This window comes from Malurus melanocephalus, unplaced genomic scaffold (assembly GCF_030028575.1).
Source record: "Malurus melanocephalus ecotype Western Australia unplaced genomic scaffold, MMel_1.1 scaffold_208, whole genome shotgun sequence".
Classification (NCBI taxonomy): Eukaryota; Metazoa; Chordata; class Aves; order Passeriformes; family Maluridae; genus Malurus; species Malurus melanocephalus.
This window is the reverse complement of record NW_026623440.1, coordinates 495171-515844: the sequence shown is the minus strand read 5'-3', so window position 1 is coordinate 515844 and position 20674 is coordinate 495171. Positions and strand designations below refer to the sequence as shown.

The window sequence follows — 20674 nt, the reverse complement described above, 5'->3', positions numbered from 1 at the left end:
CCTTTTCTTTTATCTCTCCCCCATTTTCTCTCTCTCCCCTTTTTCTCTCCTTTATGCTCCTATAGTTGGTCAGGGACCAACATAACGGATTTCCACGCCAAGAGATTGTGGATCCTGGGCGCTCCCTCCCCTCTCGGGCCGCACTCGCTGCAGGAGCGCCGAGAGCTCGGCCATGGCTCATCCCGGTCCCTGAGGGAACGCGAGCGTCCCGCCAAAACCCGTGAGGGGAGCGGGGCGGGGCCCACGGGGYCGCCCGGGACAAAGTCCAGGGGTCAGCGCTCTCCTGAGGGGCCGCGCGAGCCCTCCTGTCACCATGGCGGAAACTCTGGAGTCGCTGGAGTCGTGCCTGGAGCGGCACATCCCGCCCGGGGAACTCGCCGAGGTGAAGCGGATCCTGTATGGGGGCGAGGCCAGGTGCGCCACCAGGACGGGCTCGCCCCCGTTCCGCGGGGTTCTGTCGCTCCGCTCCCTGGGCTCCGCGGGGATGCCCAGGTCGGGCATCCAGTGAGGGGAAGGAGTCAGTGTGAGGGAGGATGTGCAGGACACACGTCTGGGCTGTGGGGAAGAAGGAAGAGTAGGGCTCATGCTGCAGTGAGGTGACTGGGGCATTTTGGAGGTGATGGGGAGCAGGGCAGTGTGAGAAGGTGACGGACAGGGATGGAAGGCCTGTGGGGAAYAGGCGTGGCATCGGGGTGACCGAGCTGGCAAAATAGGGATTAAACATGAGGAAAATAYATTGGAAGGAAGGCGTTTGTTATCYGGGGATGGCMGGTGGAAGTTCGTGCTCCGTGATTTCTGCAGAAAGGTATTAGTGTCTGGAAATGACAGACAGAGGAGAGCAGTGGGAGGTTGGTGACACGGAGGCGAACAGTGAGATCAGCACATGAGCTAGTTGCTGCTTGTCCCTTGGCTGATGGATGAATGTTGGGGCTTGGAAGCCTGGGTGGCTCTGCAGGGTTAGACAGTATTTGATTCCCTTGGTCCTTTGCATTCAGAGCAGAAAAAGAGTACATCTCATCTTGAAATGTCTTTGTTTTCTGTTCAATCCAGAAAACTTGAYTTGCCAGCTGCTGCACTGTCAGCAGCTCAGGAAAAAGATTTTGAGCTACAGGGCTATGGATTTGAAGCTTCTCCGGAGCAATTGAGAAGGCCACGTATTGTTCGAGTGGGACTGATACAGAATAAAATTCCTCTTCCTACAGACACAGCTGTGGCAGTCCAGGTACAAAAACTGGGACTGGGGCTGTTTGTAACTCCTCCTGGACTGAGAAATAACCCAGTACAGTTGCTGATTTTAGGAGCTGTATCATGAAATGTCTAATGGTTGTCTGACAGTATAGGACCCATCACTCCTGCAGTAGAGCATCCTGTAAGAATTTTGAAWGACACATTTAGTTTTATTGTTTCTCAGAAACATCTCTTGTGTTTAACTAGCATGCCCAACTTGCTTGCAGTTTTTCCAGAGCTAAATATTTAGTAGCTTATTTTTTCCATGCAAATCCTTTGCCTCTAAGATGAAACATAAAATCATTTACACAAAATCAAAAGGGATAGCAACCAGTGGAAACCACAGGTGCAGTCCTTGTTTTAATTGAGAAATGTTCCATTATAGGAAAATCCATTAGAGGAAACAGATTAATAAAGCTGCGTTCATTATTCTTTGTRCAGCAGTCAGTGAAATCTTATTACAAGATAACATGGTTTAGTGGTGACTTGGCGGTGCTGGGTTAATGGTTGGACTTGGTTGCTGGTCTTAGAGGCCTTTTCCAACYTTGAAGATTCTGAAACCATCATCTCTTAACATCTTAGACGCAAACAGAASTGAGGTGATATATATGTATAGAAATAGGCTCTTGAAATGTTTAAAAAAGGAAAAGAAAATACTGCATKTATAAAATCTGTTGGAGTAGTAATTTTGTGCAGTGACAGGACAGAACATTTCTGAAGTAGTTTGTTTTGGAAAGATTGCCTATCACTGATGCAAGTCATTGATTCAATAAATAGATCGAGTTTGTGCATTCTTTATAGCAGCTACCAGCTTTATAGCAGCTACCAGCAGTACCAGTTATATTAATGATTTTACCTTATAAATAACTAGTTAACTATCTCTGTAATTCAATATAAGATTGTTGAGTTCATAGGTCACTGCTGTCTTGTCTTTAGTCCTTTTTTTTAATTGACACCTGAAAGAAGTGAAGTGCTACACTGATGCTTATCTTTAAGTAGAATACTCTGGAAAACTAATTAATAAATGTTTTGATGGTTTTTCTTGGTAATCTACTTAGCTCTTAGGACAGAGGGCTTAACGTTGTTCTGTAGGTTGTTTTATAGTTAGCAGCAAAAYGATAGTTTTTGCTGATTCTGTTAAGATTTTTAGCTTTTTATGTCAGGCAGCAGTGAATTGCCRTCTATAAATGTTGCAACCATGGAATTAGAATCCCATTGGAATGCTTTCTCTATTTTCAGCATCTAAATGCTTTTAAAAACCTATATCTGACTCTATTATCTGTGTTCAGGAATGATAACTTGAGTTACTCCCCCTGAAAGCAATGGCWCTAAGTATAGAACCAGATAAACTCAATGTGAGCAAAGATTGTGAAACAAGGCAGTTAATGYAGAAGTGAGTTCGAACATGCAGCTTTTTTTATAGTGTGACATTTCTCACAATCAGGTGGCTGCTCTGCACAGACGAATTGAGGAGATGGTGGGAGTGGCTGCAATGTGTGGGGTCAACATTGTGTGTTTCCAGGAGGCTTGGAGTGAGTATGCTCAGTGATGCCTTGYAGGCCATCATATGTCAAGTGCCTTCTGTTTTAACAGGTGGCCTGTACTAGAATTATGTCTTGTAAGTAAACAGTAGACATCTTCCAAGATACAATTGATTTTAATGATTTGCATCCTAAAGGGAAAACTAGAGTCTGAAGTAGCAGAACTGTATGGAAGATACATTTGACATGTGTTATATTGAAGACTGGCATATGATGTTTAGAGGTCCTTCATTATCCTTTCCTCATTTTTTCTCTTAAGACTTGGGGTTTTTTTCTAGACAGATATTAAWTTTTTTTAATTACTTTTAATTAACRTGGGGTGTTTGAGGCTTAATAGAAGCAAAAACCAAAATGAAGGCTCATGAAATGTTTGTAGAAGCAGGWTATTCAGAGTGTACACTGGTGACTGGAGTGTATTTTGTCTTTTAACCCTCCTGAGACTTCACTAAGTGCATCCATTCTCTTCTGGTTTGCTCTGTGTGAGCTCAAAACTTGTTGCCCTTAAAAGTATCTTTAAATAGCTTTTGCCTTTAAATGAGACAAAAAGTTGAATCATTCTTAATTTTTTTAATCTGTGTTCATGCAAGTATCATGTATTTCTTGAGTGGCATGAGCATTCTTTCACATTTTGCCTTGCTTTGGTGTTTTCCAGCCATGCCCTTTGCATTTTGTACAAGAGAGAAACTTCCTTGGACTGAATTTGCTGAGTCAGCAGAGGATGGGCCAACAACCAAATTTTGTCAAGAGGTAAAGAAAACAATCATAAAAAAAAAGATAACCCATATCCAGCCCCAGCCCATTACTGCCACTGATAAGCATAGATTTCTTTTTTCTGTACCATTCTGATATCGCTGAGAAAACGGAAGTAATAAGTAAATTTTCATCTTGCTTGACCAATATTATGATTGTGAGTTGAAATAGAAATGGACAACAATTCTGCTCAATATTTATTGTTTAAATTACTCTGCATTTACCTTTTACCATGAAAATGCTATGAAACTGCCCATTTAACTATTCCTGAATTTTACAATTTGCACAGCTATGACTGAACTGTTAAAGATTTGTAGGCAGCATAACATCTTTAGTCTGATCTAGGGCAAGTGCATCTTGCTTCTCACTGTGGAATTAATGATACTGGCATTTTGGAGAAATAAAAGGGAAGTGATTTGAAGAAGACAATATACCAGTAAACTGGCAGGCAGAATTTGCTATATTTCTCACTTGTACCTGTGTTATTTAACATTTGTAGTTAACATGTAGTGCTATTTTACTTTTTTTGGTRATTAACTRCTTTCAGCCTGCTGTGGTGTCTGTCATTCTGGGGTACTGCAGGTTTGTGTAGAATAGAGGAAATGTATTTATTTATACAGCTTGCAAAGAAATACAATATGGTYGTGGTGTCTCCGATCCTGGAGCGAGATGAACTGCATGGTGGAATTCTGTGGAATACTGCAGTGGTCATTTCTAATTCCGGAGCTGTCCTTGGCAAAAGTAGGAAAAACCACATTCCAAGGGTTGGAGATTTCAATGAGGTAAGATGCAGTACTAGGACTATCAACTTAGTCTTACTTTCCAACTCTTGTTTGTGCCAGTGTGTGTTGTGTCAGGGTGGTCACAGTGACAGAAAATGTGATGTGTTTCTAGAAAATGTTCCTGTCAAATCAGTTTCTCAGATTAAAAGATAGTCAATTTATCAAGAATGAACAATTTTTGTCAGAGTGATGAGTCTTAAAAATAACATTGAATCTTGTAATATACTCTTCCTTGGCCTGGTGGAAATGACAAAGATATGAAGTATCCATTAGAAGAATTGTTTAGGTTACAGCTGTGTTAGCATTTGTTGTGCATGCTTGGCTTGGTTAGTTTTGTCATGTGTGCGTGTTTAACTTACTTTAATTTGCAGGGCAATTGTTTCATGGTTCAAGCATGAACATTACTTACAGTCTTTCTCTGTTTCTCTGTAAGGTTGTCTTGGAAATGACAGTTCTTTTGCTTGTGTTTGTTCGAGCAGAATCCCTTAATTCRTTATGCCTCTGACTGAATAGCTGGTTTATGGCATCTTCTGTTTACTAATCACATAATTGTAACTGAAGCCCCAGCAGMTTTTGGGCCATCCTCCAGAATCAGCTTCAGAAACTGAACTGGCAGTAAAGGCAATGTCAGAGGAACACTGGTAGATCTGAAATGTGTTTATCCATCCATAGAATTATCACAAGCAGAAAGATCAGGATTAAAAATTAACTGAAGTCTAAAAATACATTGTCTTACCTAACTAAATCTCTCCTTGTCAGCTAAAGTCAGTAATTAACTGAGGCATTTCTTCTAAGGCTGCTATGTACCTGCAGTTGCTTTTGTTCCCTGTCTGACTGCTCCAGTCACTAAACTGAGGCTTCAGAACCTAAACTSCTTTTTTATTAATACAAAAATGTTTTTTTGATCTCAAAACTTYGTGTTCAAAGACCTCTGGAAGTTTTCACCTTACTCCCAGACCTGATCAGGCTGGTTTGAGTTTATCCAGAGGAATAGAGTTCTATACAACAAATTTCTGGCCCAGTCTGTTRGTCACTAGTGTTACCTTGTATTTTTAACAATTATTTTGATATTTAATATTGTTTTACCAGGTGTGTCCTTTAACTAGCAAAGTAGTAACTGGCCAACTCATTTGTTACTTTCCACATTTTTTTATTTGTTCCTTATATATCCAAAAAATAAATTCCTGTTGCTTGTGCTAAAATATGATGTCTTTCAGTTTTCCAGACAGTGTTTATTGGAGCATCAACAGATTCCAGGAAACTAATTTCCAGCTATGAAACTGTAATGAGAGACACCTAAAAAAAGAAAATACTTTTACTTTCTCATGTTAAATATAAATAGAGTTTCATTAAGAGTTTCACATAGTTGCTTAAAGAAGTTAGTTCTTATAAACCTAAATGCCAGAATTAMTACAAATATCTGTTTATAGCTTGCAGATATACTATAATAATTTGACATTTCTTCTTGTATCTGTCTTCTTATAGAATCAAGTGTTTACCCAAGCCAGCACTGTCTTCAGCTGGCTTTGTTAGCAAAGCACTAAGTCCACTCTTCTGAGTTGAACAATTTTGATAAAGCAGCTTCAGAAACCACCCAGGCTACAGGAAAGGATTATGTTCATCTGTGTTACTTTAATGTTGTTTTCTTTATCAACAAAGCTAAACCTCAAGGAAATACTGAATTTGAAATTATTTCTTGTGGGTTGTCTCCGTAGGGCAGATGGGTAAAGAAGCCTTGTTAAAATCATGCCCTTTGAATCAGTGAGAACTAAATGGAAAGGGGAAGGAGGTTGGTCTGTGGCCTATTCAGCCATGTGTGGGAGGGCATGTAAATAAAAATCAGTCCTTCTTGAGACATCACAGTTTATTGCTGTTGAGATGATTGTGACCTCTGGTGAGAAATAAAGAAAGAGGAACTGATGAATTCCCTGAAGCAACAGCATTCTTGTTTTTCTTCTCCTATTGTAAGAAAAGAAACTGAGAATAGGAGAAAAAATTCAGCAGAGTTGTTTTGAAAAAGGATTGTGTGAGCACCCACCATGTGGTCTGCTGTCTGCAGACATGAAAGTAGATCAAATCAGTGCCCAAGGGATTGCAATTTCATGAGACCTGATAATAAATAAGARATATGAGATGCTACTTTTGCTGGACATACTGAACCTCTAGCCCTTGGTTTCAGAAAGTGCCCTCCTTTATCTGTCATGCCATTGGCCCACACTTACATGAGCTTTGTTCCCCAGCTGTAACTGCTTGCTTTAGGCCTCAGGTCTTTCTACTTCCTTCAGGACCAGCAGAACAGATAGTTTCAATAAAGAGGGGATTGCTTTACAACATGTGTTCCTTCTTCGATAAGAGACATGTACCATTGGGTCAGGATGGTGGACAGTGTCCCTTGCTTTTCTGTCTCAGATCAGCACCATAGGATACTGTCAGGAATCAGCCAGGCCACTGCAACTTCTCTACTCCCTTGCTATCCACAACATTGTGGAATATTGGGTGGCGTATTCTCTCTCTTTCTTATCTGTGGATCTTTGTCACTGTCTTTGTCCCTGTCTGTACCTGGTGATAGTACTTTCAGAAAGCAGTACATTTTGGRAGTGCACTGCCTGCTGCATGAGAGAAGTTACTTTGCTTGATGGCGGGTATAAGAGTGTAATTATGGTGAATACACACTCCTGGCTGCTGCTTTGGCATTTCTGTATTCATCTTTTCTAYTGCCTTAGTGTTTTTGTAAAACTTACTCATCATATCACCCTCAGCCTTTCTTCTACACATTGGAGATTTTTTTTAGTTGGAGGTACTTCTTTGCACTTTTTTAAGAAGTCTGTCTTTGTGGGGTTTGTTTGGTTTTTTTGGGTTTTTTTGTTTTGTTTTGTTTTGTTTGTAGTCTACTTACTATATGGAAGGAAATACAGGACACACAGTGTTTCAGACACAGTTTGGGACAATTGCTGTGAATATCTGCTATGGGCGCCACCATCCTTTGAACTGGCTCATGTATAGCATGAATGGAGCAGAGATCATCTTTAATCCTTCAGCCACTATTGGCACACTCAGGTAAAATACAAACGGATCTATGCCATTGCTCCTTTTCTGGGTTCATTGAACCTCTGAACCTCTCACTGGGGCCTCAGGGGCACCTTGGGGTCTTTGGAACCGGAAGTGTCTCCTTATTTTGCCTCCACAAAGGAGCCTGCATTCTCTTCCACCTGGAATTTTGGGCTTCCAGGCTGCTCCCAGTAACTGATTCTCTTTCAGAACTTTATTGCACATCAGCAGGTCTTCTGTCTTTGAGATAACATTAACCAGCATCCAGCTGGTAATCTGAAAACTAAGATCTAAAAAAGTTTATTTAGATTATTTATGTAATAGTTTTGCTGTGTGGTAGGCAGTAGTCTCTTAAGTTCAGGCTTTCCTTGCCATCTTGCATTGTCCACCTAAGAGAGTATTAAATTGCAGTTTTCACAACCAAGCTGAGATACCCTTTTCTCAGAGATGTATTTTTTAAACTGTTGSCAATTTTTTGATTATGTGGCCTCTTGAACCAGACTAGACCAGTGTAAACTTTCCTGTGAGATTAATCTTCTGCAKATTAACATTATTTGCACCTTACTGACTTGATTTCCAAAAGCTAACTTTTGCCTCTTTGACAGAAAATGTGCAAGTGTGAGACAGTCAGAATCTAGATYTAGCACTGAAGCATACAAGTAGTGAATACCTGCTGCCTCTTTGTGTGTTGCAGTGAGGCRCTGTGGCCCATCGAAGCCAGAAATGCTGCCATAGCCAATCACTGCTTCACGTGTCCCATCAACAGAGTAGGAACGGTTCGTATCTCCATTGTTTTATCTCATTCCRTAATTCAGCTGTTGGTGCATGAGTTTGTTCAAGGCAGTGGACTAATGGCACTAGAATGCGTGGGTTCCTCTGCTGTGTAACTACTGTTTATGGTGTGATTTGAAGCTGGACAGTGATGGAGAGATTGAAAGCTGCCTTGTTGCTGGCAGCCTATTTTTTGATTACAGCTGCTTCCTGTTCTTGAATTGAATCTTTCTAATAGGCACCCACCCCTTTACTGACTCTCCCAGTTTCTCTGGTGAAATTAGTATTTTAGTCAAAATGACTGAAAATTTAATATATCCTCAAGTCAGTGGTACATAAATGGCAGTTGTTGTACAGATAGTACCTCTTTCTGGACTGTAAAATTGTATAATGAGAATTAACAGTGCATGCAGTAGGTTATTCTTACCTTTAGATTAGTCCAAATACACTGTGTGTGTATTTTTAAAATTAGATTTCCTGAAAAAATCCAGACTTGTTCTTGCTGTTATGTGAATGTATTTGCCTTTTTTTGTGATCTTAAAAGATATGTCTGGTTATATGTCTCCTCTTTTGCCCATTTAAGCTTGTGAAATGGTTACGAGGCATGTTCCCCAAAGTATATGAAAAACAGGCAGTGATACAAAAAGATCTTGTATTCTGTCCTATGTATCACAGACACTAGGCCTCCCTGATGACTCCCTTTAGACAGTGCTGATAGTGTGCCAGAAAGAATCTTTGTAGATTTATATAAACTTCCAAAATATGATAGACTAGYGAGGATTTCTTGAAGGAAACAGAATTATACTGCCACCTATGGATTYCTTTTATTTCACAGGAATACTTCAAAAATGCCTTTACTTCTGGAGATGGTGGAAAAGGTATGTTCAGAAATCACATTCATTACTAGTTCCCAGATTTGCTGGAAGTAAAAGAATCATGAGGAATATGAGATTTTGTTACATGTACTTGTATGTTGAAACACTATAATTTGTGCTATGAATACCATGGTTGCTTCTGGCTCCATCCAGAGCATGCCTGAGCCTTTTCTTAGCCAGTTTTGGAGCTAAGTGTTTTTAGCAGCTGCATGAAAAATCAGTGGTATCCATTGCTTAGTAGTACAACAGATGTGATTGATTTTTGGCACAACTCAAGAGTTGCGCAATATGAAATAATATCTTTTCTGTGCCTCAGATCCCAGTGTTCTCACCTCTAACCTTTTATTGAAAATTAAATGGGTGCATCTCTGTCAGCTGTTTTGAAAATGTATGTTTTGACAATTAGAATTCATTTAAATGCTAAGCAAAAAACAATGAAAGCAAAGTCTTTAGTCCAGAGAGTTAATAATGGGAAAGCATAATGACGCATTATTTGAAAGGCAGTGCAGCAAGATTATCCTGATAATTTGATGGTGCTGTGCATGAAAGTAACTGCTGGCCAAAACTGCAGTTATTTTAGGATCACGCTGTGACTCTTCAGGATGATTATCTTGCCTAAAGGGCAGCAAGTCCCCAAGAAATTGAATCAGATTTTGTGGGACATTGCAAGTTGAGTTACGTACCTATTTGCAGATTGAACTAGATTTTTTTTAAAAATCTCTTTAAGCACACCATGAGCTAGGCCATTTCTATGGCTCGAGTTACGTAGCTGCACCAGATGGCAGCAGGACCCCCGGACTCTCTCGCACTCAAGATGGGCTGCTGGTGGCAGAGATGGATCTAAACCTCTGCAGGCAAGTTGGTGACAAGTGGAATTTTAAGGTAAGCCTGATTATAAAGAAAATTGGTATTAGAACAAACAACCATTGATAGTGGTTCCATGATGTTACAATAGTTAAAAGGCAACCTTTTTTTTTTTTTTTAGCAGTTCAGAGCTTAAATTGTTGAACTAATTTAGCARGATGTTCTGGAGGCCAAAAGCATAAATAGATTTGAAAAAGGAGTAGCTAAATTCAGGGAAACTAGGCCAGTAGCTTTCAAATGAAAACCTTAGCCTCAGGACCTTAATGTGGATTGCCAGGAGTTYTGAGGATTGCTGGGGAAGAGTGTGTGTGTGAAGGTAAGCATTTGTTGCTGAGCTGAGCCGGGCATTGGAGCTCATCTAACATGGTACTATTATATATTCTTAAAGGCCTTAATTGTCAGTTTTAGTGAAATTTGGAGAAAACTCAAACCCACAAGCTTCTGAGAACTTTCTGAATGCAAATTTCTTGCAATGTTAACTTCCTGAATTTGTGTATATGTTGAAGCTGCTGAGAAGAAACTATATTGTATACATTCATCTCTGAAGCATCTTAACGCACTTTTGAATTTATCTAAATCAGATTAAGATGTCTGCAAGGCACTCCACATGGCTTTAACAAAACATATTTATTACTTTTTTTTTTTTTATTCTGAAGTAAAGCTAATTTGGCTCATCTTTCCAGAGGGCATAATTGGATTTCATTTGTCCAATAGCAGTGCTGGTTGAAGAAATGGCTGCCTCAGCACGGCAGCTTGCTAACCCTTTAGTTGTGCCAGTACAAGCTATGTGGGGTGCTATATTATATGCTAATTTAGTGAAGTGACCAGTTTTTGTTTTTTTYAAAAAACAAATGACACTCTACTTCCTTTTTAAATCTGATCAAGTTTACATCAGGCGACACAAAGATCCTATTGGCAACTTTGGAAATRGGCTTTGTTGGTGAAGAAAACATTTTGCTTGGTTCTGTGGAGACAGATCTTTTGTTCTAGTCCTCAGTACTGCTAGAGACTAGAACTTTTCCCTATCCACTCTTAAGATCAGCATGATTTGAATCCTAACAAAATAGAGCAGAACTCCTGGCTAGCAACTATACAGTATGTGTAGGTTCTTCAGTGATCACTTGGTATTTAAAGTAAGTAATCATTTGCAAGGAGTGTCAGTTTCTGAACATCACGCTACTGCAAGCAGACATTTCTTTTATAGGGCTGGTTTTTTTGCCTGTTGTGCATTACAATATGGTGCAACATCCAATATGATTTGATTTCAATTTGCAATAAAAATGAAAAATCTCTGGATTTGAAATGCTGAATAAGCTTTCTGATTAAAAAAAATAGTAATTTCTTATATAGTTTAATTTCTTTGCTAATTTCTCATCCCTATGTAGGGATGAAAATCAACAAGTAATTTCAGGTCATCTTCTGGAACAGAATTGCAGTTGTTATTTTACAGATGCCTGTGGTAGGCATGTGTTAGTTGTCCTAATGGAATTAAATTGTGCTGAGAGATTTCTAGTTTTGTAAGTCAGGCAGGCATTTACTTTTGTTTTGCCACCAAAGTCTGAGGCACTTACTGCAGAGTAGAGACTTAGTGTGTCAGGAAACACATAGAGCATTGCTTACAACAGCTTGGTAGGGGTATCTGAACAAAAGCAATTGTATTGATTAGGAAAAACAAACCGTAAAAGCAAAACACTGCCCTTTGGCTGTTTTTTGTAGAATTGTGTATTTTTTGTTGTCTTCAAGTTTTGTGCTTTCAGCACCTTAGTTTTATGTTGGTGGTGTGGAGGGYTATTGTTGGGGTTTGGCACATTAGGCACAGCTGTGGTTTTGTTTATGTGACAGGGGAGAGCTGTTTCCTTTTCCTCTCAGTTTGGGCTAAGACAGAGGTAGTTCTTGCCGAGAGGAATGAGTAGCTACCCTAAATAGCACATAGGAACCTATTTAACCTGCTCTGCTATCTGCAGTTTGCACCCAGTGATGCCTGAAAGGGACATTCATAGAAAGWGTTTGCCAAATTTAAAACAGCAAAGGGGGTAAACGAATCATCTAAGTTATACTCTGGCAATAAAGATGTAATTTTCCCCTCCCAGAGCCAATGTTGTAGGCTGTGTACTTCAGAAGAGGCTGACAGCCCTACATCAGGTGCTGTATTGCAGCACTCTCAGCACTTGCTCTGTCACCCAAACCATTGGTATTTCACATTATAAAAGGGTGAAGAAAGAGAAACCCAAACACTGTCAGTGGCATGTATGCAAAGTTACTGCTGGCAGGAGGGTTCCTTGGTTGTCAACGACATGACATGAAGCCCTAATTACAGAGACACTCCTTTGCCTTCATTGATGTAACTTAAAATATTGATGCGTAAGGAAGCAAGTCCACCTTTCAATTCAATTTTCAGCTATCCAGAATAACCAAAATAGCCATAAGTAACAAGTCAGCAGACATGACTGTCACCAAAGGAAAGCTACAAAACAGGAAGGTGTTAATTTAAAACTTTACTTTTTAGGGTGGGCAACACGGTGTGAGTTCTTTTATAAAAAATATATTTGTGCTAAGGCATTGGTGACCTTGATTTTGAGTGAATTATGGTTTTGATGTTAGGGACAATTAAATCATATGTTGTCACAGAAAAAAAAACAGCCAGTGGATATAAATATTTTCTACTAAAGTACCTTCGTAGCTCACTGAAAGAATTGAAGCTTTGATTTTTCTTTTCCAGATGACTGGTAGATATGAAATGTATGCAGAGAAGCTTGCTGAAGCAATCCAGCCTTACTTTATACCCAATATCATCAAAGAGTAAGAGAGAGCATCTCATTACATTCAAATATGGCAAGATAAATTCAAAGTTACTGTTGGATGATAGCTTTACTGTGAATCATGAGTTGCTGGTTTAATGTTGTCAGTTTAATTTCATGTAACCAACTTCAAATAATAGCATTCGAATCAGTGTTAAGTAAAATAACTGAAAATGGCTTCTTGAGTGTTTGTTATTTACACTAATGAGTGCAAAGTTTTGTTATTTGTTTGAAATACATCCAGTGTTTTTCTAGTGTAGAAACACATACAGTGTACTGTGAAACAGTTGGTAAGAGAGCATGAATTCAGAGGACATGAAAATTTTTACATAAGCTTTGCATTATACATCTATTTGCTTCTGCTTTCCAGTTTTTACCTTCTGCCCAAATGCATAATTTAGGGAGAAAGGAGGCATAAATTGTTTTTATCTGGGTGTTTTTTTGCTTTTTCTACTTATGAATACTTGATGCAGTTGTAATATCCTAGACACCCCAGTTATTTGCCAGATCTGTAGGTGCTGCAAAGCAAGACCACTTTGGTTCTGTTACCTTTTACACCACCACAGCTGCATCAATGTCTTTGATAAGCCCCTTCAAGGTGCAGAAGTCGTGCTCAGAGAGATGCTTTGGTACCTTCTGAAGCTCAGTGCCCTGATGGGAAGCAGGAATAGAGATCCTGGGTAATGCATAGACAACGCTGGGGCAGTTCATACTTTACACTGTGAACAGAAAGCTGCTCTAGGGAACAGGATGTGTGTGGAAAACTCCTTCCCTGGGACTGCACTCCAGTAGGATATGTGGTGGTTGCAGAGTACACAAAACAGCTGTGGAATAAAGGTAATAATGATACATTTGCATTCTCAGGTAGTACTGTATCCTGAAATATTGCTTCATATGATTTAGGTGATGGCAGTAGGTGTTCAAGCAATGCAGACTGAATACAGTTTACAGCCCAGCAACTATGAATTTATGGCTGTAATAAATATTCGAACTCGTTTTTGTTTTTCCAAATTACAGTTTCAGATTTTCAAGAACATTTTTCCTAATAAGCTTGTTAATAAATGCACTTGCTACATTATGTTACAGGGTTATCTGTGAGTTTAACCTTTATTGAGAATGGCTTAATTACAAATAAAAATATATTTATGTATAAAATCCCTGCATGTAAAATCCCCTTCCTTTACTATTGACATCCTGACAGAAACAAAGCAACAGAACATTTTCAGAATGAGTGTTTTGATAGACATCTTGTAACGGGAGACAAAGTTTCAGAAAATGCAGATGTTCTGAATGTTTGCGCAGTGAGCTGCTTTTTCAGCTGAATTGTGTCATATACTCAGTCTTTTCACTTGGCTTTTGTTTCTTCCTTGTGTTTTCATCTCCCATCGTTCTCCATTTGGCAGCTGTATGAGATCCTATTRTAGTAGTGGGCCTCTTCTCCCTTAGTCTGCGCTAGCTTAGACAGCTTTGTTTAGCTTTCACATTTGTTGAAGCATTTAAACTCTGGGTACCAAACATTTACCAGTCGATAYTGTTACACCTATCTGTGCACTTCAGAACACTTAGTTTGCTCTTAAGTTCATATTTTACCTATAAGCTCAGGATTCACTTTTGGTAAYGGAACCAGTAAGATGCTAAATGTCAATTACAAGCCTTTTGTAAGAATTGTTTTTATTTAACTAATCAAGCCTGCTCTAAGATAAATCCTGTGGCAGTTTAATGGTATTGAGTGAACYACCTACCTGAAAATCCATGAGTTAAGGAATTACTCTTAACAGCCTGTAGCTTACATACCTGTTAATTATTAACAGCTAATACATCTCTCTAAATCAAACATYGTGATTTTGGACCTGAACATAAAAATTCTCAGATCAGAAGTCTTCTGTTTACTTATTTTGGAGGAGTTGAAAGGCATTATCTACAATAGGTTTTATACCTTTCTTCTTAACAGGTTCTGCTGGTGACACCAGTGTACTGGTTCTACACAAACCACATCCTAGCTCTTAGTCATTTTGCAACTATCAATGCCAGAATGTATTTATGTCACCAGTGATAAGCAAAATTTGACAAAGTTTTTTCTCAAATACTTTTGTTTGGAACTTTTTAACGGTTACTGCATTTTTAAATGTTTGTTACTATTTCTCACCTTAGTAAAAAGGAGCGCTCTTGATCTTGCTAAATACTTAGTAAACAGAGTATAGATACTTTTCAGTTAATAACTGAATAAAAGAAAATGTTYATCTTGGTAAAAAAACTTTCTATGCAGAAAGTTTATTCCTATTTTTGATATCCAGCAATAAATAACAATATCCTTTTTACTGTTATTCCACACAGTTCCAGAACCTGAACAGTTCTTTTCCTAAAACCATGCCAGAGGTGTGGGATCTCTATCTTACGTGCAAATTTTCCTAGTTTTACATCAGTGCTGATTTTCCTACTCRCCTTCATATAGGCAGGACTGAAGATTGAGACTTAGAGGAACTTGTGATGAATGAAGCTGAACTAAGTGGCTTTTTCTTACATTTCAGWGTGCTCCTCAGGTAAGAGAGGAAAGGATTATGAATGGGCTGCTACCAATTTCACTTAATGTCTGAATACAGCAACAGCTTAATCCAAATACAACTGTAGTATAAGAGCTAGAAAAAATCTAAAATCCTGCCCTCTTACTTACAGCAGAAATGTTTGTATTTCCTCTTAATTGGTGTAAGCTCTTSTTAGAAGGTCATTGAACTAATACCAACAGCAAAATTTGGCTCAAATTATGATTCAGCATTTTAGTTACAATGCAGTAGATGCTGTCAGATATTTACACTTTACACASAAAATATATACCATTAGTGTGGATGATAATTTTCTGCATTTGCTTGAGAAGTTTTAAAGTTCATCCTCAGAACAGATTCTGCAGAAACTGGCACATGTGGGTGGCATAACATTCAGAGCTTTTTGCAAAGAGCAATAAAAACTTCTAAGTGCAAATAAAATCTTTTCGCTTAAACTTCTGGAGCAATGCGGAGCTCTGCACAGTCATCCAAGAGATTTAGTCAAAAGAGACTGAGTTTGTRGTGCAAGGGAACAATTCCAGTACTGCAGTTGCTTAAATGCTAAATCTCTGTGAATTTGGTACATGGGAAGTTTCCTACATTGTAGACAATATTAATGAGCCAGCAAGGCTTTTATTTTGCTATTTAAAAGTGGTTTAATTTTTTTTTTCCTTTTGTAACACCCTGCTGAACTTCAAATCCATAGATTTAGGATGGAAGAGCAGCAGATACTTTGACAGAGAGAGAGAAACAGGTATTTTTTATCTTTTTCTTTGTTTATCTAAACCTGTGCATATCTTACCAAGTGTTAAAGTTCATAAATTTGGTGCTTTTTTCTTACGTCTTTAATTTGAAAATAAGCTGAAAGTGAACAAGCTCTGGGCCTGTATTTTAGAACTGCTGTCAAATGTGCAATGTGGAAAATTAGGAAAAAAAACAAACAACCCAGCAAACAAAAAAMCAGAGACGAACATTTCAAAATCAGATATATCATCAGGAAAAAAAAGGATAAAGACAGCATTGCAATATGTCCTGTCAATGTCTATAAAGCCTCCCTTGTTGAAAGTCCCACTGCAGTGCAGGAGCGAGGTGTGTGCAGGGGAGTCCTGAGACGAGCAGCCAGCTGCCGTGCAGGCTGGGCAGGAAGGAGCAGGAGTGTCCTCTGTGGGTGTCAGCTGTCTGTGTAGATGAACAGAATATCTTCATCAGTGCCGTAACTTGTCCTGGCTTCCTCGAAGTTACTGATGCTGGTGCAGCATGTTCCTGGTAAGGAGGAACAAATTGCTATGGAAAATTCAGAATGGTTTACTGGTGAAAGGCTTTTACACTGGGTGTAACAGCCTCCACAAACAAAACTATTATAGTGACTAGACCCAGCAGCTTAGGTTTCAGCTTCACTCAGATTTTTTCACTTCAGAGCTCATTGAAGTAATGATGCAAATAAGTACTAAACTGGTCCTTGTTATACTCTGCACATAGACAGTTCAGCATCTCTCACTAACCCATCTAAAAGCCAAACAAGCCATTTGCTAGAATGCCTATCTGACTGCTTCAACTAAATCACACCACAGAATGCAGCAGATGTAATTAATGTGGCAAAAACCCTTCTGACAAATTGGGCAGTGATGCTTGAAATGCATGTGCAGTGTGACTGGGGAGGTCCAGCTGTGGCTTTATGTTACAGACTRGTTAGTAATGCAGGGCTGAGAATCCATCCAGAAGGGACAAGCTACTCACGGTCAGCATAGGCAGGGTTGTTGTAGTAAATACTCCCTGAGGCTTTGTTGTAGCCACATAACACAATGAAGTGGCCCTGGTAGTCAGGGCTCCTGCAGAAGCACTTCTGTCCGATGGGAAGGAAGCAGCAGTATTTGACAGGACTTGAGCAAAGATCACACAGTAAAAGGACTGCGTTCACAAGGACGATGGCTATGTGACCCTGGGACAGGTGGTTTTGGATGTCTTGAACAGTTACTGTGCTGCAAGGGRAAAACCAGACACACTTACAGACAAGTTTAGGAAAGAGGTTAGTGTARAAGAACTGTGTGATGGTGGACAGTGCAGTTACTTCTACATCACAGGTACAGCTTTTGTCTGGTAAMCCCTGCAGGCTCTGCTATGAACAAAGCCTGACAAAACCTGTAGCATTCCAGGCCTTTTCATCTCATTGCTGCTACTGAAGAGCAGAGCAACAGCTCTGGATTCTGCAATAACACATTCTGAGATTACATTTACATCAGATRGCCCAGAGAGAATTAAAGGAGCTCRCAACTCATTAGCTTGAGGGACTTCTGTTGTGGACTTCTGTTAAGTGAAGTGTTCTCTCTTGCTGTTAGAAAAGCTTATCTCTGAAACACCAAATCTTTATTGACTGAGTGGTTTAATATGGTGCAACCACTAACCAAATTAAGATGTGCACAAATTTGCCTGTGTCACACAGGACTGTGTTTCTCCCAGTCAGAGTTTTGGACCACTTRATACTCTTCAGGCTTTATTTCTACAGTACCTTACAGAGAGTAAATATCCACCTAAAACCTAATCTGTTAAAAGCTGTCCTTCAGTGAGGCAGATGGTGTGTTCCATACGCATGAGAAACTCATCGTTGGATCTATTCCAGATGTCTGGGCYGTGTGTACCACCTGACCAAACTCATGCTTTTTATTTAAATCTTTTCCAGTGTCACTTCCCCCAGCCTCAGTACTACACAGGTAGATATCCCCTCTGTCCCTGCATGGATCAAGGCAACAATCTTAAGACTGCAAAAGCAAGAGGGACTGAGTTCCCCTTCTGTCCTGTCACAGCTGTAATTAAAGTGATGGTGACTCGTGTTAGAAAGGACATCTAAGTCTGCTAAATCTAAGTTACASTCCAGCATTCAAATGCTGTTGTGGCTGCCCCATATTCTCTCCTCTTTGCTTACTCCTAATCATCTACCCCACTTCAGCAACAGGGGTCCAAATCCAGCWTCCTTATAAGAAGGCACACTGCTCAAAGCTGGATGCTTAGTCATTTCCCAGAATTTCACTGTTGATTGTGAAACAATTCTGCAATTTTTCCATTTCTTCTGGGTTTGCAGTTCTTTCATGGAGGTTCCTTACTGCATGGTACCCTTGGCAAAAGCTCCTATTCTAACTTGGACTTTGCATGTCTGTCTAGGAACAGAGATCCATGTTTGCATAGCTCTGGGAACAACGAGTTCTGTACCCACAYAGTGTTCTCCTGAATTCCAACAATAGCCAATTAGAGTGCTGTAGGCCCTCTTTACTGCCTAAGTGTAATGGATAAACAAATTAAAAACATAAATAGCTCCTGTCAGCATTTTCAAATCACTTACTTTGCATCATGACTAATTTTTCCTCAAACTTCACTATTAGGTTTTTATGTCCATGGGTTGGTTTTTTTTTTTTTTTTTTGAGACAGATACAGTAGAAACACACTTAATGGCAAAAAAAGGCTTAGGGCTTGATTTCAGTCTCTTTCAACAGTTTAGCTTGGTGCTTCCAAGAAAAGCAGGGGCCCACAAAATCTCCAAAGAGAAAGAAACGGTAAACTTACCATTTTTCCACCAGCACCTTGCTGTCTTTGGCTTGTGCAAAGAGCTGATTCACTCGATTCTCTTCTGTGTCAAAGTGCTTCCTGTAAAATGACTGTGGAGATAACAGAAGTTCTGAACTGGAATGATATCTACCTTGGGCAATCAAGARTCTGCTAGCAAGAGCCTGCAAAAATTGGAGATCTGGCTAAGGGATAAAAGATCTCTCCCTTGTTTCACTGGAAGCAGAAGGAGTTTTGCTCTGAAATTACAAATTACATTTGCTCCTGGTCAGTTATTGTTGCAGTTTCCATCCAGTGGTTATTCAGCTGTCTACATGAGAGAAGCCTGTCTGGTTTCCCAGGGGAAACTGGGCAGGAGCTTGCATTAAAGCCACTGCTGCTACAGGCCCTCCTTGGCCCTTTGCTGGCAGTCCTGGAGAAGCCAAGCTCTCAGTGGATGGAGGCTGAGTTCCCCTCTCACCTCTAGAGGTGGATCTTCCAGGTCAAGGCTGAGGCACGGTGGTGGGGAAAGTGTGGAAGCTAAACACTGCTGCTGCCCAGGCTGTACCTGTTCTGTAGATAAATACAGGGCTTCAGTCTCCAAGGCTGTYAAATAGGTTGGAACCTTTCATGAACACTACATGCAAACTTCTTAAAAATYCAAAAGATAGAACCAAAGATGTAAAATATGTGGGACCATATTGCCTTTGGAACAGATTTGTGCCGGTTTTGGCAGTAGGTCAGATTAACTGTGGTTGACTGTCAGTAACACAGCAGAGCTTTTATAGCATGATACTTGAGGCTTTTAAAGCTGCCTGCTCTCCCCCTGTAGGTGAKAATACCAACCTGATTTTTGTAGCCCTTGTCCACTCCAAGTGTCTGGGTGCAAAATTTATGCTTAACTCCGAAGTGCCGCATTAGGTAGGCCAGGTCAATAGTCCAGATACTCTTTGTTAACTGGAGTTCCTGGATGGCTTTCTGAAACTCATCATTGTCCAAATGATTCAGGTACCTGTGGTATTAGGAAAGGCAGGGGAAGGGAAGCACAGATCTTAGGACAAGCAGAATTTGTGCTGTAGCCCAAGCCTCTACATCACAGCACATAAAAACTGAAACAATGGGCTTGGCTAAGAAATAACCAAAGRAAACCAAAAGACAACTCACAAAGGAGACAGAAATTCAAGGGAAGGGAGTAGGGAATATTTAACTGGATTTATTGCTGACTTTTAAAAATTGGAAATGTGTGGTGCCTTGACTACTTCAGAGTGCTAGAAGTGTACAGGTGCTGTACCAGAGGCAAGCTGGTATAGAACTCTGTCCTGAAGGGTTACAGTCTGAATGTACATGTGTATTAGAGCCAACACAGAAAGAAGAGTTAAAGACTAAAACTTCCTTCACACAATAGATTGATTTCAAAAGGAGAAGCCATAAAGGAATTCAGTAAATATTCAATGGAAGCTTGTCTTAGGCACTGATGACACAAAAGGAAGAAAAGGGGAGATGAAGTCAGGAGGAAGGGACAGGTTGCAAAGGGGTGGGGCAAGGCAGTTATAGCGAGTTCTGAAAGTAAGAAAACAAATGGAAGTAAATGATAAAAAAAGGGACTGGAATTGCAGATGCAGGGCAAACAAGGTCAGATCAGCAGGGTGAAAAGATTAATCTTGGAAGTTGAGTTTTGGGCAGACTGGAGTGGCAAARAGGTAAAGGGAATAGAGGTTACAGTAGTCAAGATGGGAAATTACCAGCACACGGACTAACGTCTTGGCAGAAGGGATGGAGAGAAATGAAAATCTTCTGCTTCATATCTACTTAAGTGGACATCTAAATAGGTATTTCTCCTGCACCTAAGCTCATGTTCCTCTGTGGAAGGAAAGAGGAGTTCAGCAGGACAGCTACTAGTTCCAAAAAAGTAAAACCAAAAATAAACAAAAAAAAAAAAAAAAA

General features: G+C 39.8%; 2 protein-coding genes across 2 annotated transcripts in view; one reads left to right on the top strand and one right to left on the bottom strand.

Moving 5' to 3' along the window:
* The first annotated feature begins 244 nt into the window (after positions 1 to 244).
* On the top strand, positions 245 to 12834 carry UPB1 (beta-ureidopropionase 1). The gene is made up of 10 exons (XM_057373882.1): positions 245 to 414; positions 1051 to 1222; positions 2672 to 2759; positions 3421 to 3515; positions 4139 to 4300; positions 7188 to 7357; positions 8043 to 8124; positions 8955 to 8997; positions 9722 to 9876; positions 12578 to 12834. Exons 1-10 carry the CDS (start codon positions 314 to 316, stop codon positions 12659 to 12661), a joined length of 1152 nt encoding a protein of 383 aa, XP_057229865.1. The 5' UTR covers positions 245 to 313; the 3' UTR covers positions 12662 to 12834.
* Positions 12835 to 13367: 533 nt separating this feature from the next.
* The window catches only part of GUCD1 (guanylyl cyclase domain containing 1), a 9913-nt gene continuing 2606 nt past the window's right edge, over positions 13368 to 20674 (bottom strand). Inside the window, exons 3-6 of the mRNA XM_057373883.1 lie at positions 19577 to 19742; positions 18752 to 18843; positions 16934 to 17175; positions 13368 to 16459 (exon numbers count right to left, since the gene is read on the bottom strand). Coding sequence (XP_057229866.1) covers positions 16368 to 16459; positions 16934 to 17175; positions 18752 to 18843; positions 19577 to 19742 — 592 coding nt within the window. The 3' untranslated portion in view covers positions 13368 to 16367. The remainder of the gene's footprint in view (positions 16460 to 16933; positions 17176 to 18751; positions 18844 to 19576; positions 19743 to 20674) is intronic.